The 27414-nt window shown below is 34.8% G+C and overlaps 2 protein-coding genes across 2 annotated transcripts; both read left to right on the top strand.

Moving 5' to 3' along the window:
* Window positions 1-5945: 5945 nt before the first annotated feature.
* Window positions 5946-8833, top strand: LOC136201249 (thioredoxin Y2, chloroplastic). Its single transcript, XM_065991876.1, has 4 exons — window positions 5946-6322; window positions 7565-7653; window positions 8003-8180; window positions 8376-8833. Exons 1-4 carry the CDS (start codon window positions 6137-6139, stop codon window positions 8439-8441), a joined length of 519 nt encoding a protein of 172 aa, XP_065847948.1. The 5' UTR covers window positions 5946-6136; the 3' UTR covers window positions 8442-8833.
* A 14211-nt stretch (window positions 8834-23044) lies between these two features.
* LOC136200980 (protein SET DOMAIN GROUP 41) lies at window positions 23045-26849 on the top strand. The gene is made up of 5 exons (XM_065991492.1): window positions 23045-23870; window positions 23964-24003; window positions 24133-24233; window positions 25005-25103; window positions 25455-26849. The coding sequence occupies exons 1-5, from the start codon at window positions 23139-23141 to the stop codon at window positions 26373-26375; spliced, it is 1893 nt and encodes a 630-aa protein (XP_065847564.1). The 5' UTR covers window positions 23045-23138; the 3' UTR covers window positions 26376-26849.
* Window positions 26850-27414: the final 565 nt, after the last annotated feature.

The following is a 27414-nucleotide window of genomic DNA, read 5'->3' as shown; positions in this document are numbered from 1 at the left end:
AACAAAATGTTAGGGGTATTTTTGCACCTTAACCCTATTATTTATCTATAATTTATCATTATTTATAAATTAGATAAAAGTCAAGAAATGGTAGTCTATTAAAGTATATATCGTTTAATTTTACCTCTAACGTTGGTAGCCAATAGCAATTTTACTCTTTAATGTTGATAATTTAGGTCAATTTCAGATACTATTATAAAATACAGATATATTTTGTTTTCTATTCTGCATCAATTGCATATCCATTTGTTCTTAAAAAAAGATTTAGTTTATAATTTAATAATAGAATTGAAGATTAATATTTATAAATTTGGTGATTTTTTTGAATTTTTTCTTCCAATTCGTACAAGAGACAATTTTTTTTTCACATCCCAACATATGTTTATGATTTGTTACTGATAAAATGATGCACGTGTGATGTGTAGATAACAAGATTCATGACCGAGAAGACAGTTTGATTACTTCTCAAATTTACCCAATTTATCAATGTTAGTGATAAAATTGCATCATTTTAGACGTTAGGGGGTAAAATTACTCCTGACCCAAAACATTAGGGGTATTTTTGCATATTAACCCTTAATTGTAATAAAAAGTTAAGAGTTTGTATTCATATGAAAATTTGTATTTAATTTCATAGGTTTTAAATTATATGTAAATTTGTGTTTGTATGTAATTTGTATTTTTAATTTAAATTAGATTCATTTTTATTTAATTTCATAGACTTTTACCGAGCCGGGATTTTATTTGATATTTAATTTTTTTTGAATGAATTTGATATTCAATTTAGTTTTATCTTTAATAATATATTTATTTATTATTGATATTATTATTATTAGAACCATCACCATTATTATTATTATTATTATTATTATTATTATTATTATTATAAGTTTATTAATGTCCAATATTATCCTTAAAATTATTTTAAAGTCCAATATCATCATTATTGTTAAGTCCGGTAGCATTCAGTTAAGTTCAGAAGCATTCAGTTAAATTCAGTTCAGTTCAGTTCAATATTTAGTAGCATTTAGTTCAGTTCAGTAGCATTCAGTTCAATTCAGTTCAGTTTATTTTTTCAGCGATAAAGCACAGAGCCTTAGATCGTTAACTTTCTGGATAAGTTAACATTCACTTAATTTTACACATAATAATTTAGTGAATTTTTCACATAGTAATTGATAAACAATAATTTATTTAGATTTGTATAATAAAAAAAATTAGACTCTTTAAATTTGGGATCCTGTGCGGGAGAACTCCTTATGCACATTTCTGCTATTGTCCTACATATTTGTTTTATGAGCACTTGAATAGTTTGAAGTTGGATATCTAAAGACTCAAATGTTGTGAATTCTTAAACCGTCATGTTTGTCAAAATTAATGTACGCTTCACATGCACCTTAATGAGCATGTAGAATTTACTCATTCACCGTTAAATCTAGGCTTATTAGAATTCTAATGTGTAGATTCAACAATCTTGATCAATACCACAAAATTAAAATCAAAACATATTCACCGAAGAACAGAAACTTCACCTGAGCTAACTCTACTAACATGGTGAGACTGAGGAACTGAGCCTTCTTTGACCGAATCCTTCTTAGCCGTTTCTTTGACGGCACCAACACCATTGCCCTCCTTGTTTGATGATCCAAAACAAGGAAAACACCCACCCATATCAAATCCGAACAAATCAAACCCCACCCACAAATCTCAGAATAGATTACAGTAGGGCTGCACAAAACTAACCGGAAAACCGAAAAATCGGTTTCCGAAACCGAAACCAAACCGAAAAATAGGTTAACCGTAACCGATGGACTAGTTTACGGTTTTTTATTTAAAAACCGATGGTTAACCGAAACCGAAAAATAAACCGATTGTGTATTAATACATATAAAACTAGTATAAATATATGTAGAAATTTAATTATCAATCTATAAATAGACATATTTATATTTTATTTTGAAATGAAAAATATCAAAATAACATAAAACTTATTTATTTTGGCAATTTTGTTAATTAAGTTTGAAGTTACATATATTTATTTAATATTTAAATAATTATATATTATTTTAAAGTGAACAATTATAGATGTAAAGTGATTTTTGCTACGAAAAGTCACTAATGGTTAACCGACCGAAATATAGATTAACCGACCGAAATTTATATTAACCGAAATATGGTTAACCGAATTAAATGGACTGGTTAATGGTTTTTGTTAATGGACTGGTTAACCGACCATGTGCACCCCTAGATTACAGCACTCAAAACCCAAGAAAAATTCGGGGAAATAAAAAGAAAATACAAAAATGAAAAGGGAATTTCAAAGTTAAACTCTTGAGTAATCAGTTGATAAGGGAAAGATCGAGAGAGCAAAAGTTAGATCAACGAATCGAAGAAATAAATAAATAAAAGTTAGAGCAAAAGCCTTCATTTTCATGCTTCAAAACAATGGAATAACGAGGTGTTTGTTTGGTGGTTTAATTTATTTTAGAGGTTTAGAAAAATTAAAAAAGAAGAGAAAGAAAAAAGAAAAAAATAAGAAATTAAAGAGATGAAGAATGTATAATTGATTTTTATTTTTTATTTTGGAATTTGTTTATAATAATTAGATAATATGGAAGTTAATTTATAAAATAAATAAATATAATGACCAAATTAACTCTTTTTCCTTTGACTTTTAATACCGTTAGTCAATTTGGTATGTGTTTGCTAACGGAATGAACCACAATGTACCATTTTGTAAACTTTTAAATCACGTGGGTGTTGTTCCAAAACAGGTGTAACCACAAGGTTTATTTTTGTACTTTTTCTCAAAAAAAAAAGGCTTAATATATCACAAACTCTTTAAACTTGTCCATAATAGTAGATTGGCTCTCTGAACTTTGCAAGTGTCTCACCAGCTCCCTAAACTTGCTTATTCTGTAACAACTAAATATAAAAACCATAATACTAACTTGGATTAAGGTGCAAAAATACCTCTAACGTTTTGGATCAGGAGTAATTTTACCCATAATTTCTAAAATTGTGCAATTTTACCCCTAATGTTGTGTTGGAAGGCAAGAGTAATCCCCAAACATTGATAAATTGAGTTAATTTGAGAAATAATCCATCAAACTGTCTTCTTGGTCATGAATCTTGTCATCTACACATCACGCATGCGTCATTTTATCAGTCACAAATCACAAACATATATTGGAATGTGAAAAAAAATAAAAAAAATATAGTGACTTTTGTACGAATTGGACAAAAAAATTTAAAAAATTCACCAAATTTATAAATTTGCTCTTGCTAATGTTAGGGGTAAAATTGCACCATTTTAGATGTTAGGAGTAAAAATACTTCTGACCCAAAACGTTAGGAGTATTTTTGCACCTTAATCCGAGTTAGTATTATGATTTTTGTATTTAGTTGTTACGGAATAAGCAAGTTTAAAGAGCTAGTGAGACACTTGCAAAGTTCAAGGAGCTAATCAATTTTTATGGACAAGTTTAGGAAGTTGGTGATACGAAATAAGCAAGTTTAGGGAGCTGGTGAAACACTTACAAAGTTCAAAGAGTCAATCTATTATTATAGACAAGAACCTGGTGATGCATATTAGGGCTGTAAATGAACAGAGCCGCTCATGAGCGGCTCGGTGATCGGCTCGATAAAAGCTCGGCTCAACTCGGCTCGATTTGTAAACGAGCCGCTTGTGAACACGATTTACTGACTCGGTTTGTAAATGAGCAAAGCTTGAGCAGGCCAAAGCTCGGCTCGAAAGCTCGCGAGCAGGCTCGATTAGAACATTTATGAACAAATTTTAGTTTTGTGTTAGTTCACAAATATCTAAACTTAATATTATTTCATTTGCTATTACATGAGTTCGTTCACAAACATAATAAATGAGTAATAGACGAACTATTTGTAAGCATCTTGTTTATTTATTCACGAACTCTGCTTGAGAGCTTGTTTATGTATACAATTAAAGAGTTATTTGCGAGCAAACTTCACAAATATAATTAACAATTTACCCACAAACAATTCATGGTTAAATAATTTTCTTAATGAACCAAGTCCAAAAGAGGATTTTGGGCTCGAAACAAGCTCGAAGCTCGGGTCAAGCTCGTTGAGCAAGCCAAAGCTCGACTCAGGCTCGGCTCGGGCTCGAGCTCGTTAATTTTATAGCGAGTCGAGCTTGAACAGACCAAAGCTCGGCTCGGCTCGGCTCGATTACAGCCCCAGATTAGGGATGGCAACGGGAAGTGTACCCGCGGGTACCCGACACTACCCGACCCTAATGGGACTACCCGTACCCTGTATAAAAGGGTATGGGAAGGGTATGGGATCAAAATAACTACCCGTTAAGGTAATGGGACGGGTATGAAAATACCCCCTGGGTACCCGGTACCCGTTACCCGTCATAATTTTTTTATATATCAAAAAGATTATTATTTTTTAGATGTAATATTTGAGATTTTAAACTCTAACATTTTATTTTTCAACCATTGAGTGATACCACTAAGCTACTTATTCTTATTGATTAAGGTTCAATTTGTTCAATTTTTAGATAAATGATTTATTAAATTTATATTTGTTAAATTTGTAATATTTTATATTTTATTTATTAATTTTTAACGGGTAAGGGTACCCGCGAATTAAATGGGAATGGTATGAGATGCAAAAATATATCCGTTAGGGTAATGGGACGGTACGGGTAATTAAAAAATAAACGGGTAAGGGTTTGGGATTGCCACTACCCGCGGGTACCCTACCGTTGCCATCCCTACCCCAGATGCATTATTAAAAAAAAAAATCCATACTAGAAAGTAGTAGGGGTGCACGTGGTCGGTTAACCAGTCCATTAAGGTTAATTCGGTCGGTTAACCATTTCATCGGTTTTTTAAATATAATAACCATACACTAGTCCATTAAATTAGGTTAACCACTAATCGGTTAACCAATTATTCGGTCGGCTAACCTTTTATTTCGGTTTCTAACCATTAGTAAATAAACATAAAAAAATATAATAAAAGAATTGAAATGAAAGTTTAATGCCAAATAAAATTAACTAAAGTATTATAAAGTTTGTAACATTCACTACTAATCAAATCAAAGTTTAATGTTTCAAAATAGCTCATAAATTTTCATTAATTTAAATACTTAGACATTTGAAGATAAGAAATGCAAATAAATATAATTAGTTAATACAAAGAATATGATAGTGATTTTTTTAGTAAGTATGACAATGATTAATTTAATGGAACTTAGAAGAGACTTTGCTAAAATTATATATTAGTATTCATATATTTGGGTTATTGTTATTGAAATTATTTACCCCAATTAATATGAGGAAGTTGTCTCTCGGGTTGGAATAAAAAAAGATATTTTTGATACTTCAAGAGTGAGTTATAATAAAAAGAGTAGAGACACAAGTAGAATTTTCTATTTCAAAACAGTAAACTTCAAATAATAAAAGATCAATGATTAGCTATAAAAAGCTTACCATTGATAATTTGTAACTTAGTTTTTTTTATATAAAATTGTGTAACTTAGTTAGTATAACTAAAATAACATAATAATAAATTGATAATTGAGGAATTGCATAATATAATTGGTGAAGTGGAGTTGATTAATATTATTAATATAATTGATGAAACTATATATTATATTTTTTTATATATTTAATTGAATTCGGTCGGTTTCGGTTAACCGCGGTTTTTGGAACATAAAAACCGTAACCGTAACCATTAACTACTATTTTTAAAATTAAAAACCGTACACTAATCCATCGGTTTCGGTTAACCTTATTTTCGGTTCAGTTTCGATTTGGTTTTTCGGTTTTTCGGTTTTCCGGATTATTGTGTGCAAAAGGTCTCCAAAATAACGGGAATACACTCCAACTTGTCTTTAGATATTTGACCTACGAAGCAGATTAGAATTGTGAGCATCAAGCGGCTCAGAATCAACCAATCTTTTAGTATCACAGACTCGTAATACACCGACCTAGCACCACAAAATTCCTTGCACACACATTCGCGTCGTATTTCACAATTTCTTTGATCTTTCCGATTGATTCTGAGCCGTTTCTGTCGATTCCATTTCTATCCATCTCTTCTCTTGCTCTACTTGTACTACCAGAAGATTATTTATCTGGAAAGATATGGCGATTTCTTCCCTTTCTGCATCAATACTTCCTTCTTTGAACCCAAACCCAAACCGCCACTCCCACTTGCCTGCCAAATTAACTTCCTTCTCTTCTCTTCGATGTCCACCTAACCTTCATCGGCTCCAATTCGGGATGAGAGGGATTTCTTCTTCTTCTTCTAGGTCTCGTAATTTGCTTGTGGTAATGTTCTTACCCTTAATTCCTCACATTATGTTTTCCTTTTGTTTTCTTCGATTGGCTTTCTCGAAGCTTCTATGTCTTGAATGGATGATGTAGTTAGGTAATACTGATGTTGGCAGAGCTCTTCAAATTGAAGTTGCTACTTTCGTCTCTTCTTCTCCATAAGCATATCCTCAAGATTTTAATTTGTACCGATGAATCTCTAGGTTCTTTAAAAGCTTACTGCCAAATACCATTATCATAAAATGGCTGAACTAGGGAATTTACTTCCACAGGAAACCTAGTAGAACCTAGAGCCATCAATCATTTCTGGGTATTGGGATTGAGGAACATATGCACATAACTGACATTTACATCAGAACTGGCAGTGTTAACATCTAGGAACTGTTCTGTAAATTCACATAGTGAAACATACGAAATTCGAAGAAATAAAATTAGAAATAAGAATAAATTGTTGTATTAACAGATTGGAATAATATACATCCAGGTATAACTTTATAATATTAGGATCATAATCATTTGCCGAATGTTTCTCTGTAAATTCACGTTTCTCTTGTTTCATTTTGAAATATAGCATGCTAAACATGAGAATAAGTAAGATTGCATTTCATGGAAGATAGCAAGGACGAAGGTGAGAAGACAACAACTAGGGAATTAGGGCACCTTAGAAACTTTATGCTTCACTAAAAGAATTATTGAAATTCACTCTCAAATTGTGAATCTTTTGCTAGCTGTTGCACTGTTTCATTTGAATGCCAATTTTATTGTTCTTCCAGCCCATATTCTTCCTGTATTTAATTACAATCATGTCATGGGCTTAAAATTTGAGTGACATTTTTCCTAGGAAGATGTAAAGGGTGAAGCAAATTTCCTTTTTTTTTTCTATAGCTGAAAAAAGATAGTTGTTTTATGCAATGTAGATGTATAACTATCTATTCATCTTCTAAAGTATCTCCCTGGCAATAATTTTTCATTTTTCTGATGGATAAAATTTGTTAATACCATTTTTCTTTAAAGGAATTGTTTCTAGAACTAGGATTTTCTTTAGAAATGCTCTAACAATGTATTTATGTGTATGAATGCATCTGCTTAAATGCAATAATGATAAATTTCTCAATCCGACTAGATAGGATTGAACTGAACAGTCTCAAAACCTTATAACTTTGTTTTGCATGTAAACAATATTTATTCTATCTTCATATAGTATAAATGATACTGTATCTTTTTGCTTAATGATTGCAGGTCGCAGCAACCAAGCAAACTTTCTCATCCTTGGATGAGTTGTTGGAAAATGCAGACAAACCAGTGTTGGTTGACTTTTATGCAACCTGGTAATTTCCTTTTACTTTATTTTCCAAAATACATATTTTGCTAACATTTATTAGTTTCGATTTTCTAAGAAAGAGATTCTCCCTTAGATTGTCCCTAACTATCTTTAAATAACTGGAAACCTTAATGTTTTAATGCGTGGAATTAACTCCCTTTTTTAAAGAATAAAATGACAATAGAAATTTGTATGTAGGTGTTAAAAGGAAATCTTTCCAAATATATTTTGAAACTGGAAGTAAGGCAGGACTGATTATTTTGGGTTCAAGAGACTAGTATGGTGTGAAGAAGGATCTGTAAGATGGCAAATCTTGAGCACATTGAAATATGTTAAAATTTCGGTGTGGTTTGCAGGTGTGGTCCTTGTCAACTTATGACTCCAATTCTGAATGAAGTGAGTAGTATCCTAAAGGAGACAATCCAGGTGGTAAAAATTGACACCGAGAAGTACCCTAGCATTGCTGACAAGTACAAAATTGAGGCATTGCCTACCTTTATCTTATTTAAGGATGGGAAGCCGTCTGATCGCTTCGTAAGTTAATTACTATCACTTTCTTATATATCTCCAGAGTGATACCTTCGAACTTAATAAGATCACACTGAGGAATGAATAATTTGATTGTAAACTGTGTTCCAGTTAGGAAAAATCTCTCTGCATTATGTATCATTATCCATCTACTGTCATTTGAGCTTTTAGTGACCAATCCATGGTTTGATTATTTTATAGGAGGGTGCTTTGACTAAAGATCGATTCATTGAGCGAATTCAAAGTTCACTGCAAGTGGAGCAATAATTGTGGTAAACTTTTCTTTCTCATGTTTGGTGACCCTCAGGTTTGTTGATGAAGAAAACGTGAAGCCGTTACATTTGTATTGTTATAGGATGAATTCTGTAATGCTGTTATTTATAATTATAGCAAGGAAAGTGACAGAGGACAAATTATAATGGCGTGCATATATTCTAAAGTCCAGGAAATTTTGCAAAATGTTGTTTTATTTTTGTTTCACAAGTTTTACCCCGTAGGATTAGCTACCCTGATATATTCTCAGTGGCTGTGCGTTCTTATTTTTAATGAAAACTTATAAACTCAACTTAATGTGGTTTATACAGTAGGGTTGTGATGTACAACATTGAAACTTTTAACAAAAATTGAAGTGAAATGAATGTGTGCCATTTAGATTTTCATGTGATGATCAAAATTCATATTTTGGGCTTCTATACTTGCCTAAATTTTGATTTTACCTTTAATTAGTTTACATATGCTCTACATTATTGTATTGGATTATTATGGGGCAATTCTTTGGGACCGGATGCATGCGAACCAAGTTTTAGAATTCACTGTATCTGCAAGATGGCTAGCAACTAGTTACTACCAATATAAATCCTAAGATAATCAACTATTACAACGTTTTATTCAATATTACTCTCTTGTATTGCTTTTGCTGTAATATAGAAAAGCAGATTGTACATCTTTATTGTTAATAATATAGTATCAATAAGATTCATTTCTCTCTCATTTCAATTATCCGAGTGTAGGTTTTCCCCTTCCTTGAACTTCTGTAGCTTCATTTGTATTTTGTTGGCCAATCCCATGTAAAGCAGTCTCTCAACATCAGCAACTATGCAATTACATTGTTTTGCTACTTCTTGCTTTTGACTGGTTTTGAGGTTCTACATTCAAGAAATCTGAAATCATAATATTATAAATGAAATTGTAACTAATATCAATAATAATCGGTTTTGATCACATGAGTTTGTTCCGTTGATATTATCCGGAAAAGGAATTGAATCTACTTTTTCCCATCTCATTGTTGTTGTTCTCCGGCCAAGAACCATCTGAAGCCACTTTTAATTTGGAGCATCCAAGCACCTGGAGATGTTTTCTATTGGGAACATCCAACCATTTATCATTTGGAGCAATTACTTTGTCTTTTCCACTTCATAGATGAATGAGAAAAATCATTCTGGAAGTTTCAACATATGACAGTGAAATTGAACGCATAAAAAACATAAGCAAACCCGACAAGTTATATACAATTAAAATGCATAATTAAGAGATGAGAACAAAAAAACTTCAGAAAAATCAAAATCCAAATATTATATTAAATAAAATAGCATTGTTCGAAAAAAAAAAAAGCAAAAAGAAAAATTGTAGAATATTTCAAATTAATATATTAATAAAAAAATTCATTACCAAAGTCGAGTAATCATTGTAACACTCATGATGTGAGAAAAGGAGGATGCAGGGGAAGTAACTGTTGTTTTCTTTATTCTTCTAGGATGTTTGAGTGCTGAAAAAATAAATACTGAATTTTAAGTGTTGAATATTATAAGTACTGAACGTATTGAATGATGTAACTTTTATAAAAATATCAGTTGATAATGTTTAATTTAAATTATTAAGTTAAATATTTTGACTTATCAAAATAAATGATTTTTCACTTAATTAACTAATTTAAGTGTAAAAAACACGACTTGCTATTCTCACTGCTTACCTGCCTTCACTGTGGTTAGGGTTTTGCTTGCTGGTTGGTGCTCTTCGAATCTCTTCTAATTCTGGAATTGCAGCCTCCTCGACTCGCATTTTAGGCTTCATTCAGAAATACAAGGGTTTTATGGTGAAAAGGGTTAGGGATAGATCTAGGGAGAGGGGGGAGGCGGGTGGAGGAGTAGGGGTGGTGCCGGCTACGGATTGGGCAGATCGGGAGGAGGAGGGCGCTTGTGATAGGGTTTGCGGGTTGGAGGGTTGGGGCGTTGGGAAGGATGGGGGTAGGGAAGAGCGGGGCCGAGAGGGTGCAAGGGGATCGGGGGAAGGGTTGGGCGGCGCGGTAGGCTCGTTGGGGATCGATGGGCAGGGGAGCGTGCGCGGGCGGGCGGCTGGGGCAGGGGTGATCTCCGACGCGGGGGGGAAGGCGCCTCCTGGGCAGGCTGGATCTGCTGCGGAAGGGGCGAGGCGGGTTTGTTTGAGTGCCGGTAGTGTTGCCGGCAGTGATAATAGGGCATGCGCAGGGAGCGTCGACGCTCTTGCTGGGCTGTGCGCAGGGGATGCCGGCGGAGCTGCTAGGGGCTGCGCAGGGAGCGCCGACGCTTTTGCTGGGCTGTGCGCAGGGGATGCCGGCAGTTCTGCTGGGCAATCCATGGTGGGTGCCGGCGCGATTCCTGGCACTGCCAGTACGGTGCCGAGCAGGGTGGGGGTTGTTCAGAATGGGGCGGCGGCATTGGTGCAGGTTGCCTTGGGACATATCAAGGAAATAAATGGGATGTCGGACAGGTTTGGTGATGAGTGCGGGGTTCAGATTCAGGGAAACTCTGTTTCTCCCAAATCGAGGGTGGTGACGAATGGCCTAGGGCAAATTTCGTGGAAAGATACGGTTATGGGGGTGGTGGAGGAGGAGCCTTGTATGGAGGAGGTTATGATGGAAGGGGATTATGAAGATGTGTTCTCTGACTCGGATGAAGAAGATGGTGAACATGATGATCCGCTTTGTCCGATGATTAGGCTTTCGTCAGCAGAGAAGCGAGAGCTCAGGAAAAAATGGAAGCTCTCTTTAATAGTTACGTTGCTTGGGAAGAGAATTAGCTTTAACTAGTTCGCCCAGAGGATACAAGCACAGTGGGCTAAGAAAGGTAAAGTTAGTATTACTGACTTAGAGAATGACTACTATGTCATTAAATTTACTCGTGTGGAAGATTATAATGCTGTGATCAATGGAGGTCCGTATATTATTTCCAACCAGGTTCTGGCTTTGAGGCCTTGGGTTCCTAATTTTAACCCTCATGATTGCTCGGTGAGCAGAATTTTGACTTGGGTTAGGTTTCTGGGCCTGCCTATTGAGTATTATAGTGAAAGTTTTCTCAATAAAATAGGAGGTCTGGTTGGGAAGGTGCATCATGTGGATAAAACTACGGTTGGAGCGATTAGAGGTAAATTTTCTAGGGTTTGTATTGATGTTGATCTTGCAAAACCCCTGTTATCAAAATTCTGTGTTCAGAACAAGATGTTCCTTATTGAATATGAAGGGTTACATAACATTTGTTATGATTGTGGTATGTATGGACATACTAGGGAGGGATGCCCGAAGAGGGAGAGGGTGGTGGAAATGGAAGCTGAGGGTAATACCGGTAGAACTGAAGGGATCCAAGGTGATGGGGGGAATTTTGGCCCCTGGATGGTCGCGAAGAGGCCTGCTAGACGAAGGACTCGGCCTTCAGTTGCTCAGAATCGTCCCCCTGATATTAACCCCAAGATAAAGGCTATCATTCAAAATCCTACTGATAAGCCTAGTATCAAAGAGAAACCTAACCCCAAAGTTATTGAGGATTCCAGGGCTGTGGCAATGATCAATTCAGGTTCCAGGTTTGGGGCCCTGGCTATTGAGGAAGTACAGGATTCTGGCCAGGTTGACGAACAGATTGATCAAAGCATGCCAGGATTAGAACCTATAGAGCCATCAACTAAGGTGACTGAAACTGTTAACCCCCTTTTTGTCTCCAAAGGCGAATCCCAGGTGGGTTCCCAGACTTTAGCTTATCAAAGGAAGAAAAATATGAATGAGGTTAGTTTTCCTAATCAGGGTGGGGATCCGGGGATTGGGAAAAGTATGGGAGTTAATAAAACTAGTATGAAAAAGCTAAAAGGCAAGCAGAAAAGTGGCCATAATTCTTTGTTTTTACCTGATAAGAGAGGGCCTGCGGGTACCTCGGCAAGGCTCTCAGGAGCCCCTAATAAATACCTATCTTAGGTTTGTGGGTGCGGTCAGTTTTCCTCCTTTCTATGGATTTGTTGTGTTGGAATGTTAGAGGTGCGGCTAGCAAGGCTATCCATGTTAATGATCTTATTAAACAGTTTAATCCTTCTTGTTTTGCTTTAATGGAAACTAAGATTAGTGGAGATAAAGCAGATGAGGTGGTTAAAAAGTTTAGGAGCTGGAACTGTGTTAGATCGGAGGCTACTGGCCGGGCTGGTGGGATTTGGCTTTTCTGGAAACCTGATCGGGTTCATTTCAATATTATTAGCATGGATAAGCAGTTTATTCATTGCAAAGTGAGTGTTTCTGGTAATAAATGTCACACCCAACCCTAAACGACCTCAATCGACATCGGACGTGAAATAGAAAGATCATAATCAATACTTAGAAGTCTACAATTTATCCAAATATCATTATATTACAATTGCATTACCAAAGTTCTAACCTCAATCAGCATCGGACGTGAAATAGAAAGATCATAATCAATACTTAGAAGTCTCCAATTTATCCAAATATCATTATATTACAATTGCATTACCAAAGTTCTAACCATAATTCTAACAATAAGCAACAACTTCCGATCCTTGCCTAATCGGTCGGTAACCTTCTCTCGATCATGTATTTTCTTACCTAAAACCATTAAAACATTTAAAAACGTGAGACAAAAATCTCAGTAAGAAACTATCAGTTATAAAAACCAACTTTACTTAACATAGCTACATATATACATTTATAAAGGGATTTAATCCAAACCTTATAAAATATACTCAAAAAGTAAGTTCATAATATAGTCAAAGTCGTAAACCAAAACCATAAAAATATATAATCTTGTATCCATTCTTGAGTTCAAAACCTTATAAAACATTGTAATCAAATAAGTGTTTTATCAAACCAACTCGTATTTAATCAAACGTAAAATCTTATATCAAAATCAATTATAACCGAAAACGTAATCCAAATGAACTTAAAACATTGTATCCATCCTCGAGTTTCTCCCCTTAAGTATCAATCGATAACCACATATATAGTCGAGACGTCTCTTAACATTGCCTATCCCATATGGTCTTATCCGACACTTCTTTGCCATACCTAATAGGTCTTTCAGACTGTGTACACATGCCATGTCCCTCACTGAACATGGTCTTCAAATATAAAACCACCGATCCGGATAACTCTCGATGGATATAAAATCATAAAATCATAACGTGCTCAAATATCCTTTCACAATCAAATTCCAAACTATTTGATAACCAAAAATCATTTGGCTTCAATTAGCCCTTTTGTATCATAAAAATCATATTTGGACTTCAACCCAAAATAATAACAACAATAACCGCAACAGATTTCTCAATCCAAAAACAATTCGTAAGAAATCATCAAATATATATTGAAACCAAAAACATATATGTACAGTATATATGTAAATCAACCAAATTAAGCCTTAAATCAACATAATCAAGTAAAATCTGAAATTCACATAGAAGCATAGTCAATAGCTTCATTTGAACCGTAATTTCACAATAAAAAGCAAAATCGTGGAAAACCCCAATTTTATAAAATACCCGTATAAACCCTGAAATATCCATTTCTGGAAATTTATTGATTATATATATCTATATACATAAAACTCAAAATATAGTTGATAGTTACTTACCTTGGCTACTAATTGAACAAAATACACCTGATCGATTCACCGCTAAATTCTGTCTAAGACGTTTCGCTCCAAATATTGTCAAAACTCAAAAACTCTTCGGTTCGGACTTAGATCTATACATAAGGATGCTATGGTTCCAATTTCAAGTGATTCGGACGGTCGAATCTCCGTAAATCGAAGAAACGGTGAAGAACGGTTCAGAGAAACTGATGATAAATATAAAAAGAAAAAAGAAAAAGAAAAAGAAGCAGAACATGAATCGGTGGATGCTGATGACATTTGAGATATATATCTCAAATATGGAAAATATCCATTTTAGTCCTTCATCTTATATAATCTTTTAAAAATTATTCTAAACTTTTAATTTACACATAAAACTATCAATTTAACTCCAAACTTTCTCTATATTATTAAATAAAAATCATACACTTAATAATTATAATATATATTACTATCAAGATATAAATTCTAAAAATTTAGATCCGGACGTGACAATTCTCCCCACCTTAAGAAATTTCGTCCTCGAAATTCACATTCTCTAATCTAAATTTTCTTCCTCAAATAATCTTCAAGATCACAAAATTATTTCAAATTATCAAGATTCCTCATAATCATCATAAGACCACAAATTCTAATGTTTCCTTCCATTAACTTCATCATTTACCAATATCGACATCTTAATATACTCTTAGTAACTCTAAACTTCAACCCAGTCAATTCCCTCACCAATAAATCCACAATAAAACTTTAAATATCATATATTCAATTTTATATGATATGATACACTTTATCTTCATATCTTCCTAACACACACCAAATCTCACTTCAATAGATCTAAATCACAATTGATTGTATCAATTATATTTTACCTATCTCCAAGTTCTACAGACTTCAAAAATATCACTTTTGAACCGCTAATATGTATGATATTATATTTTTCTTAAACTTCAAATAATTCGAATAATGATTTGCTTCAGCATATAATCTTATTTCATCATAATAACAATATGTGTATCTATAATTTTTCACTCCCATCATAATGAATATGAACTCCAAATCATCATTATCAATCAAATATAAACCTGATATCGATAACATATTTCCTCTATGAATATCACCTTGACTTATTTATTTTCGTAAAATCTCTATAATCAAATCCTTATAATAAGAAAAATCAATATAGATCATTCTTATACCCATCATCCTACATCCCATTAATAACTTCAGATAAATTTAAGTTTCTCATCAAACTATATGGATAACAAATACGATTTACTTAAATCGCAATGTGAAAAGCCTAAATTTTAGAATGTCATTCAATTTCTTTATTTGATCTATAACTACTCAATTTGATCTTTATGTAAATTTAGACTATAATCCTCGAAACTTCAATCTCTTCTCCAAACCATAAAAAACCATATACCCAAGAAAGATAGAGTACCTAAATTACGATAATCAATGTTTTTTTTTTCTCCAAACTCCAAATAATATCTTTACACTCATAAAAGTCAATAAATCTATAATATCATTCGATTTTCTTATTTAACCTATAAACACTCAATTTGATCCTTATATAAACTTAAACCATAATCACACACTTCACATATCCTCTTATATCATATTTATCTCTTAATTTCCTACCTCAAACTGTGCTTAAGATCAGCAAAATTTGTCCTCAAAATTCATATCTTAATTATGTCCTCAAACATCAAATATATTCTCTCACTTTACTTCTCATTAATCACTAACATCGGTATCTCTCTAAACATCATTTATATAACTCCCAATAATTCTAAACCTCAACTCACTGAAGTTCACCAATAAAACAGTAATTTAAATTTCAGATCTCATCAACTTCCAAACCCATTAAATGAAATCTCCATATTTTATCTTTCTCAATGTCATATCTATTATCTTCAATTTATCACTTTATCATTTCCTCAATCTCCTATAATCCTAAGAAGACCAACTTATCATGTAAACCAGTAGCAATGTCTCTCAAATAAGGAGAAAAATCAAAGCAAAAACCAAATTCTGGTTTAACGCGAAAATGACCAACATATGCCGTTTTCAGCATCACTTTTTCATACGGAGTCCGATTAAGGCGATTCAAAAACCATTGGAAACGTAAGATAATAATAAAGAACTTTCATGTATGACTCCATGACAGATTCGGCCTATATCTGGTCTAAAAATGCATCACAAGATTTGGGTACGAATCTGATTTTTCAGCAGCACCTATATAGACAATTCTCTATATCTCTAGCTCAAAGTTATGACTTACTCATAACCCATATCACCAAATATCAAATAATTTACTATTGTTCATACACTCAATATGTTACTAACCATCAAATCTCATGTCTAGCCCTCATTCGCTAGTCACTAAATCCTCGAAAAATTTCAAATTATGTTTTTAGCTATCACCAAATATTCATATTCCTCAATTACTATCGATTATTTCTTAGATATCATCAAATATCGATATTCCTCAATTATTATCAACCTTAGGTCCGAAGAATTTAACCTAGAGCTCTGATACCAAACTGTCACACCCAACCCTAAACGACCTCAATCGACATCGGACGTGAAATAGAAAGATCATAATCAATACTTAGAAGTCTCCAATTTATCCAAATATCATTATATTACAATTGCATTACCAAAGTTCTAACCTCAATCGGCATCGGACGTGAAATAGAAAGATCATAATCAATACTTAGAAGTCTCCAATTTATCCAAATATCATTATATTACAATTGCATTACCAAAGTTCTAACCATAATTCTAATAAGCAACAACTTCCGATCCTTGCCTAATCGGTCGGTAACCTTCTCTCGATCATGTATTTTCTTACCTAAAACCATTAAAACATTTAAAAACGTGAGACAAAAATCTCAGTAAGAAACTATCCAAATGAACTTAAAACATTGTATCCATCCTCGAGTTTCTCCCCTTAAGTATCAATCGATAACCACATATATAGTCGAGACATCTCTTAACATTGCCTATCCCATATGGTCTTATCCGACACTTCTTTGCCATACCTAATAGGTCTTTCAGACTGTGTACACATGCCATGTCCCTCACTGAACATGGTCTTCAAATATAAAACCACCGATCCGGATAACTCTCGATGGATATAAAATCATAAAATCATAACGTGCTCAAATATCCTTTCACAATCAAATTCCAAACTATTTGATAACCAAAAATCATTTGGCTTCAATTAGCCCTTTTGTATCATAAAAATCATATTTGGACTTCAACCCAAAATAATAACAACAATAACCGCAACAGATTTCTCAATCCAAAAACAATTCGTAAGAAATCATCAAATATATATTGAAACCAAAAACATATATGTACAGTATATATGTAAATCAACCAAATTAAGCCTTAAATCAACATAATCAAGTAAAATCTGAAATTCACATAGAAGCATAGTCAATAGCTTCATTTGAACCGTAATTTCACAATAAAAAGCAAAATCGTGGAAAACCCCAATTTTATAAAATACCCGTATAAACCCTGAAATATCCATTTCTGGAAATTTATTGATTATATATATCTATATACATAAAACTCAAAATATAGTTGATAGTTACTTACCTTGGCTACTAATTGAACAAAATACACTTGATCGATTCACCGCTAAATTCTGTCTAAGACGTTTCGCTCCAAATATTGTCGAAACTCAAAAACTCTTCGGTTCGGACTTAGATCTATACATAAGGATGCTATGGTTCCAATTTCAAGTGATTCGGACGGTCGAATCTCCGTAAATCGAAGAAACGGTGAAGAACGGTTCAGAGAAACTGATGATAAATATAAAAAGAAAAAAGAAAAAGAAAAAGAAGCAGAACATGAATCGGTGGATGCTGATGACATTTGAGATATATATCTCAAATATGGAAAATATCCATTTTGGTCCTTCATCTTATATAATCTTTTAAAAATTATTCTAAACTTTTAATTTACACATAAAACTATCAATTTAACTCCAAACTTTCCCTATATTACTAAATAAAAATCATACACTTAATAATTATAATATATATTACTATCAAGATATAAATTCTAAAAATTTAGACCCGGACGTGACAATAAACCTTTTCTTATTACCCTGGTGTATGCTGATCCTGTTTTGGCCAATCGGAAACGGCTTTGGGAGGTTCTCCACTCTATGAGTGTCAACATTTCTGAGCCTTGGTCTGTGGCTGGTGACTTTAACGATATTGCGTTTATGAGTGACCAGAGAGGGGGTTCGCATCATTATGTGAATCGGTGCCTTCAAAACAAGAGTAGTATGGATTTATGTGGGCTTTCTGACCTTGGGGCCTCTGGTCATAAGTTCACTTGGAAGCGCAACAGTACTTTTGTTCGTTTGGATAAGGTTTATGCTAATGTTTTAGCTCAGACTACTTTCCTTGAGGTGTCTGTTCTTAATCTCCCGTTCCGTCATTCGGATCACTTGTCCGATTTTGTTTAGGCTAATGAGGGGCAATCGTCCTAGGGGTGAGAGACCGTTCCGTTATCAGTTGGCTTGGGAATCTCATCCTAAGTTTAAGGAATTCGTTCATGATAATTGGACTCCTCACTCGAATGTCCTTCAAGCTGCGGAAGGATTCAGGAATAATGTGCTGGGGTGGAATAAAAATGTCTTTGGGCATATTATTAGGAGGAAGAAGAAATTATTGAATAGAATGGAGGGCATTCAGCGGAGGTTGGAGGTTAGGTTTGATCACGCTTTGAATGGCCTTCTCAGAACTCTTCAGAAGGAGCTGGAAGCTGTGCTCAGGCAGGAGGAGCTTCTTTGGTTTCAAAAGTCTAGAAAGTCCTGGATCAGAGATGGGGATCGGAATACCAGGTATTTTCATCTCTCTACCATTATAAGAAGGCAGAGGAATAGAATTGATGCGATTAAGAACTCTAATGGTGATTGGGTGTATGAGGACGAGGATATTCGGAGATTGGCCCTGGAGTTCTATAAGGATCTGTTTAAAGAGGAGCCTGTCCATCTGGAGAGGGCTCACTCTGTTGCTTCCTTTCCTATGGTTGGAGAGGATAGCATTCGGGATGCCTTCCACCCTGTTTCCCTAAAGGATATTGACCAAGCCATTTTTAGTATTGGGGCTTCTAAAGCCCCTGGGATTGATGGTCTGTCTGCTGGTTTTTACCATAAGCACTAGGAGGTTGTGAAGGAAGGTATCTATAACTTTATCTTAGGCGTCTTTAATGGTTCTCAGGATATAGAGCTGGTGAATAGAACCCTTCTGGTTCTGATTCCTAAAATTGAGAAGCCTTCTTCCTTTTTGCATATGAGGCCTATCAGTCTTTGTAATGTTCTTTATAAGACTGTTACAAAGATTGTGGCTAATAGAATCCGATGTATTCTTCCTGGGATCATCTGTCAGAATCAGGGTAGTTTTGTGCCTGGTAGACAAATGATGGATAATGTGGTGATTGCCCAAGAGTTGGTCCACACTATGAAGATCAGGAAGGGGAAGAAAGGCATCGTGGCTCTTAAGTTAGACTTGGAGAAAGCCTATGATCGCATTAACTAGAGTTTCCTGATGGAGAGTCTGGAGAGAGCGAGGATCCCTGATAATTGGAGAAGGTTAATTAAGGTTTGCATCTCTTCTCCTGTTTTTCAAGTTATGATTAATGGGGATATGTTGGAGGAATTCTCTCCAGGCCGGGGTATCCGTCAAGGGGACCCTATGAGCCCATTCCTTTTCGTTATTGCAATGGAGAGGTTGTCGCATCTGATCCAGGATGCTGTTGATAATGGGAGTTTCCACCCAGTGGCTATCAATAGCTTCTGCCCCCAGGTTACTCACTTATTCTTTGCAGATGATGTTCTGATCTTTCTAGAAGGTAATGAGGAGCAGTTGAGTATTATTATGGATATCCTTGACTGTTTCTGTTCGGCCTCTGGTCAGAAGCTTAATGTCCATAAATCTAGGATGATGTGTTGCCACGTCCGTGTCTACATTTCTAGAATTGATATATTGATATTAGTATATATTATAATTATTGGGTATGTGATTTTTATTTGGTGTTATAGGAAAAATTTGGAGTTAATTCGATGGGTTTAGGTATAAATTAAAAGTTTAGGGTAATTATTAAAAAATTATATAAAGATGGAGGATCAAACTGGATTTTTTTCAGATATGGATATATATTCCAAATATCTGCGAGATGATGATCATCATCAAAGTTTTATTTTTTTTCTTTTTCTTATCTTCCTCGCCTCTTCGTCTTCTTCGTCGTTCCTGAATCGTTTCTCCACCGTTTCTTTGATTTATGGAGATTCGACCGTCCGAATCACTTGAAATTGAAACTATAGCATGCCGATTGAGGTCATTTAGGGTTGGGTGTGACATGTGTTCTAAAAATATGAACCGATGATTACTACCTCTTTTTTCAAGCTAAGGTAGGCGAAAGTGAGGTGGTTCAACAAGTACTTCAAGAATATGAATTAGTGTCCAGTCAAGTGGTAAATCTATAGAAATCAGCGGTGTTTTCCAGCCAGAAGGTAGGGACTGATACTCGACATCAGATTTGTCACGGGTTGGGGATTGGGGAAACTTAAAATCAAGGAAGTTATTTAGAGTTGCCATCAATGGTTGGTCGGAATAAACGAGAGATCTTAAATTTTATTAAGGACGGAACTTGGAATCGTCTTCAGTCTTGGCATTCCAAAATCCTATCTCGTGCAGGTAAGTAAATATTGTTGAAAACTATTGTCCAGTCGATTCCAATAATTTATGCGATGAATGTTTTCTTACTACCATTGAGTTTGTGTCAAGATCTTGAATGTATGTTCAATGCTTTTTGGTGGTGTAATAGGGGTCGGGGTATTCGTTGGTTGCGTTAGGATTGTTTAAGCATGCCTAAATTTGCTGGCAGTTTGGGGTTCAAAAAACTCAGAGAGTTTAACTTGACTATGCTCGGGAAACAGGGTTGGCAGTTTATCACCGCATCAAATTCTCTACATTCTTGCATATTTAAAGCTATGTACTTTAAGTATGGGTCTTTCTTGGAAGTCACTAGAGGTCATAATGCAAGTTTTGTTTGGAGCACTATTATTGAGGTAAAAGACATCCTTCTTCAAGGTTGTCGCATAAGAATTGGTAATGGTAATAACTTGCGTATCAGATATGATCCTTGGCTGTTAGGAGCTCCTCTTGGAGTCCCAACTTCTGTGTTGCAAGATCCTATTGTTGCTGCTCATGTAAGTTCTCTCTTTGTTTTGGGTGAGAGACAATGAGATATAGATATTGTACGTGATTTTTTCAATTCAGATGATCAAAATTATATATTTAGCATTCCTATTTCTCAAAATCCGTCGCATGATGATTGGTTCTGGTGTTTCAAACATGATGGAAATTATTTTGTCTAAATTGCTTATAAGAGGCTTTGCAATATTCCAGTTGATATTGTGAGTAGTTTGTGGAAGAAAATTTGGCAGCTCAAAGTTCCCTTGAAGGTGAGAAATCTTATTTGGAGAGCTTGTCATAATGTTATCCCATTTGCTGATAATTTAATTAAGAGACATGTAGATTTAAGTCTCATATGCTCATTATGTTGTTTGATTGATGAGAGTTTTATGCATGTTTTATGTGGATGCAATATTTCCATTCGAGTTTGGCAGATTGCAGGAATGGAAAGAATTCTAAACTGGAGAGGTCACTTATTCAAGGAGTGGGTGAGCTTTATTTTTAATATACTGTCTGTTGACTCTATTTGTGTGTGGGTCATGGTCATCTGGGGTATTTGGACATGTAGAAATAATTACATTTGGAACAATGTTAAGATGTCTCCAATAGTGGTTTTCCAAATGACTTGTCTAGGTTTGAAGGAGTGGCGGGATGCACAAACCTTGCATCACGACAGAAATGGTTCGACACTAAATTCATTAGCATATAGATGATGTAGACCTCCTTCCCAGGTTCACAAGTTAAATATTGATGCTTCTCTGATTCCGGGTTCTGATTTGTTAGGGGTTGGGGCTGCAATAATGAAGGCTAGTTCTGTGGTGTGTTTTCTAAGCTTCTCCTAAGCAACTATCAAGTCAGAGATGGAGAAGCAGTGGATAAAAGGGAAGCGCTGAGTTGGTTATAAAATAAAGGTTTGGAAAAATGTGAGATTGAATCGGATGCTGCTACAGTAGTTAATCATCTTAGGGGGGACCTTTTAGGTCTGGTTATGGTTTTATATTAGAAGAGTGCAAATCTTTGTTTAAGTTCTTTAAATGACGTTAGTGTCAATTTCGTTAACCGTTTTGTGAATAGTATAGCCCATGAGCTTGCTCAAGCTGTCTACTCTATGTCGGGACTTATAGAATGATCCTTAAATCCTTCTCATTTTATTTTTTCTATATTGTATTCTCACTTTATTAATGAATTTTTTTTACTTAAAAAAAGTAAATTTAGTAGAATGTTTTATAGCTATAAATTTATATTTGAAATTATTTAAATTAATAATCAATCCAATCCAATCTATTTAAGTTTAATATTTAATAGGTTGGATTGGTTTTAACAACCAACCTGTAAATTATTCTTTTAATGGATTTGGTTGAATTGTAATCCAAATATAAGAAAAATTGATTCATTAAACTTCTCTAAGTCTAAGTACAATAGAATTGTATTATTAGAGTTAAGTTAAACGGGTTATTGATAAGCTGATGAGTTAGTCCACTATCCGATCCGTTTATGTTACAGGTTAATTGTATCGATCCATTATAACCCTAACCCATTAAATCTCAACCCTTATTGGTTTAATTTGCGAGTTACACAAATCGTATAATCGATTTTCCATATTGATAGCTCTACCTAGATGTTTCAGCTTACGTGTCAACTCTATATAAAATTTTATGAGTCAGTTTAGTGGAAATTGAAATTTAGGTATTTAAGTGGGCAAAACTGGATAAATTAGTCCCAATTTCCCAAACTTTTAGATATTAAAATCTCAATTACCATACCTGTCAACTTGAGCTGCCATTTTGAACCTTAATTCTATTTATAATCGATTAAGATATTTGATCATTGAAGAAATTTAGTGTTGAGGTGAAGAGTTGAGAATGGAGATGAGAAGCGGTGAAGACATAAGAATAGGGCAGGACGTAACCCCTCCGCTCTTTCCTCTCTCTTTCTCTCTTCATCACTCCTTTCTGCACTCTCACTGTTCTTCTTGTTTCTCTCCTCTTCCTCATACTCCTTTCCATCCCACCATTCCTCCCTCTTCCTCTTCCTCCTCCTCCCCTTCTCTTTTCTACTGTTCTGCTCTCTGCTCCTCTTCTGACTCTCCTCTTCACTTTTACTCCGCTGAATTCCACCTCTTCCGCCACCTCTCTTCTCATACTCCTCTGACCTCCGACCTCCGCGCCGCTCTCCGCCTCCTCCATTCTCTTCCCTCCCATTCTTACAGACACGGGAGGATTTCCGGATTGTTGACCAATCGCGATAAATTAATTGCCGATGACGAGTTACTCTTCCATGTTCGAGATGGAGCTAGGGCGATGTCTTCTGCCAGGAGATTGAGAGACGGGAAAGATGTGTTGATTCCGGGGAACGAAAATCATATTGTGTTGTTCGAAGAAGAGGAGGCGGCGCTCTGCTTGATACTAACCAATGCCGTGGAGGTGCAGGATAATGAAGGACGCGCTCTAGGGGTTGCTGTTTATGATACAACTTTCTCCTGGATTAATCACAGTTGTTCTGCCAATGCTTGTTACCGGTTCTCTATTTCTCCTCCTGGTACACCGTCATTTCCGGTGGACACCAAGCCACGAATTGTTCCTTCCGGCATCAACGTAAATTCATATTGCTTTGTAGCTGAAAAATAATATTCATTTTATGTATCTTTATTTGAGAAATTGACGCTGAGCGGTTATTAGTGATTGCAGGGAGAGAAGAATGTATATATCAATTTTGAATCCAGAAAAGGTTTGCACTTATCGTTAAGAGTATTATCTTTTAATTTTCATTACGGTTTATCAAACTACTTAATGGTTTAAAATAATATCGTTTTGATTTTTTTTTTTTTTAATGTTTGCTGTTTTTCTGATGGCCCAGATTATGCTGAATATGGTCCAAGGTTAATTGTTAGGAGTATTAAGAGGATTGGGAAGAATGAGGAGGTAACTGTGGCATACACTGATTTGCTGCAACCTAAGGTGAGGAGGTAATTTAGTTTGTCTTTTGCCCCCTCTCCATTTTAGTAGCAATCCTTGGAATGATTGCTTATCAATTTTTTCTAGATTAACTCATCTAATTACCATAGACTTTGTATAACATGTGCTTTTAACAATTAATTTTAATATTGAAGGATTGTTGATCATTGATTGTTATTGCTCTTGAATTGTATGCATGTGTTGTGTATAATGCAATTGATGTTGGCAGGGAAATGACAGTCTTAGAAAGAAAAATTGTCACCTCGCTGAAATATGTTACTATAAAGTCTCTATATAGGAATAACCTTTATTTTGTTATAAAGAAACTCGATCCCAACTTGGTAATAACCTCTATGACCAAACTCTATTTAGTAACAACCTCCCGATTGTTATACAAATAGCCCGGTCCCAAGTGTATTCCTATATAGATGTTTTACTGTACATTTTTACTGTTATATCGCTCATCCTATTAGATTCCGAGTTTGGTTATTTTCCATTGGCGGATGTCTGAATTTTGTGGTGGGATTAGGAGTTACTTTTGGGAATAGAACAAAAATTAGGTTTTTCACTATTCTCTGTGGATGTATTCCTAGGTATGGCATATTATTGTGGTACATTTAAATGTTGGATTTATGAAAGCACAGAAGTCAATGTGTTAGGATTGAACTTTCGTTTCCACTTTTGCTGTATTCTTTTGTTTTGGGATATTTTTCTTGAATCAAAAGAAGCTGCTTGTATTATTTATATCTCTATGGACCAATGTTTTTTTTGCAGGCAATAAGGCAGTCTGAGTTGTGGTCGAAGTACCGTTTTGTGTGTTGCTGTTCACGCTGTAGTGCCTCGCCTCCTTCTTATGTAGATCATATATTGCAGGTAACAGTCATATTCCTTGTACAATTTAACGCCTTACTTGCCAACATCATAATGTTGTTAGAAATAGAAACAAATCTTATAGAGCTGGAAGTACCCTAGTTTCTGCTCATAGGTCAATTTTACTTTTATTCGATAGCCTATTCGATAGCCTAAGGAATTTACACTTAGGTAAGAGTCAGATTAATCAACTCTTTGAACTGTCTGCCAAACAGTGAACACGTTTCTTTTTTTTTTCCCATTTAACATTTCTAAACTTGTGTGATTGACAGTAGAAAATTAATGTTAAAGTGTTGTGGCTTTCTATCTTATATAGATGACTCTTCTGAAGATATATTTACCCTGAACTTATAGGAAATTACAACTTCAAATCTGGCCTCTTCAAGCTTAAGTTCTGATCACAGCTTTTGTAGGGATAAAGCAATGAGAAAGTTGACAGATTTGGTAGATGAAGTTATAACTGAGTATCTATCTGTTGATGATGCGGAATCTTGCTGTGAGAAGCTTGAGAGTCTGCTTATTGTTGGTCTCCTTGATGAGACATCAGAGAACAAGGAAATAAAACCACAGTTGAGTGTTAGGTTGCATCCTCTCAACCATCTTTCCCTGAATGTATATATGACTCTGGCTTCTGCATACAGTGTCCGAGCAAGTGATTTACAGGAAGTAAATTCTGAAATGGATAAGAATCAGTTGAAAAGTTTTAACATGATGAGGAAGGCTGCAGCGTACTCCTTTTTGCTTGCTGCTTCCACTTGCCACCTGCTATGCTTTGAAGCTTCGCTGATTGTCTCAGTTGGAAATTTCTGTACAAGTGCAGGGGAATCTTTATTAACTCTTGCTAGAAGCTCAGCGTGGAATTCATTTGGGAATCGGGAGTTGCCTGATTCACAACTTCTTTCCCTTGGTGAACATAAATGCTCAAAATGCTCAATGATTGATAGATATGAGGCCAATCAATCTGTCAGCCAAGGCCAGTATGAAGATATTAAGAGCATATCAAGTGAATTTCTTGATTGTATGAGTAGTTTTTCAACTGAAATTTGGAGTTCACTGAGTCAGGGTTGCCATTACTTAAAAATGTTCAGCAATCCTACAGATTTTGTTTCACTGGGGATATTAACCAATGCATCACAGTTTGAGGCGAATTCGGATTGTTGGACTGAACAGAAGTTCACCAATCATGCGAGGATGAATATTTTTCAACTCGGTGTTCATTGCTTACTCTATGGTAAACTTTTAGCAGGTATGTGCTATAACAAACATGAATATTAATTGGACTATACAGATCTGAAATCTCATATTTTCAAGACAAATGGTAGAAGTTTCTTCATTGTATTGTCTGTTCTGCACTCCGTTTTTTTAGATTGACATCATTGTTATAAGTATGGTTGTAAATGACCCGAGCCGCTCCATAAAAGTTCAACCTGTGTTCGGCTCGATTTATGAACGGGCCAAGCTTGAGCACGGTGAAACTCGGATTGAAAGCTCGCGAGCAGTTTCGGTTATAGGTTCATAAACAAGCTCGATTATAATGTTCATGAATACGTTCGTGAGCAAGCTTAGTTCGATTTTTTTAATAATAGTATTTTTATAGAAGGGAAAATGTAAAACACCATAGTTTTGTATAAACTTTAGTTTTGTATAAACTTTAGTTTTGTAGGTTTCAAAACTATGTACTTTTGTGTTAAAAGAAATTTGAAATGAAGTAGGATGTTGAGCTCGAGTTTGGGCTCGTCAATTTTCTGATGATTGGCTCGATCACAGCCTAGTTATAAGTTTGTTCTTGAAATTTTGATGATCAAATTCAACACTGAGAACAGAAACTTGGAGAACACGAATTTCATACTTTTAAATTAAAGCATTGGTATTTATTTTCCCCTTGAAATTGAAATTGAAATTGTGTACTTCATCTGTTTAAGTATTCCCATGGAAATGCAGTGAAAATTTGCAATCTACTGTTTTGAGCCGGTCTAGTCATGGTCTCAGATCTTCTACGAGATCTTGGGATGGATCAGTGAACATTTCATGGTCTCGCGAATCAGATTTTGGGATGGGATCAACGACCATTTCAGTTGCTTTTGGAACCTGTTCGTGAAGAATTGGTCTAATTGGACCACATTAAAATTGGCCTGTCCGATGAAACTTAATTCATAATATATTATTATTTTCTATATATTACACATAAAGTATGATTTTACATCTTAATTTAAAAATTCTAGACCTAATTCATAAATTCTAAATCCTAGAAAATATACTCTAAACACCTAATTTATAAATTCTAATTCTTTAAATATATTAAAAATACTGATTT

This window comes from Euphorbia lathyris, chromosome 7 (genome assembly GCF_963576675.1).
Source record: "Euphorbia lathyris chromosome 7, ddEupLath1.1, whole genome shotgun sequence".
Lineage (NCBI taxonomy): Eukaryota > Viridiplantae > Streptophyta > Magnoliopsida > Malpighiales > Euphorbiaceae > Euphorbia > Euphorbia lathyris.
Note: the sequence above shows the minus strand (reverse complement) of the source record. Positions and strands in the feature narration are given on the sequence as shown.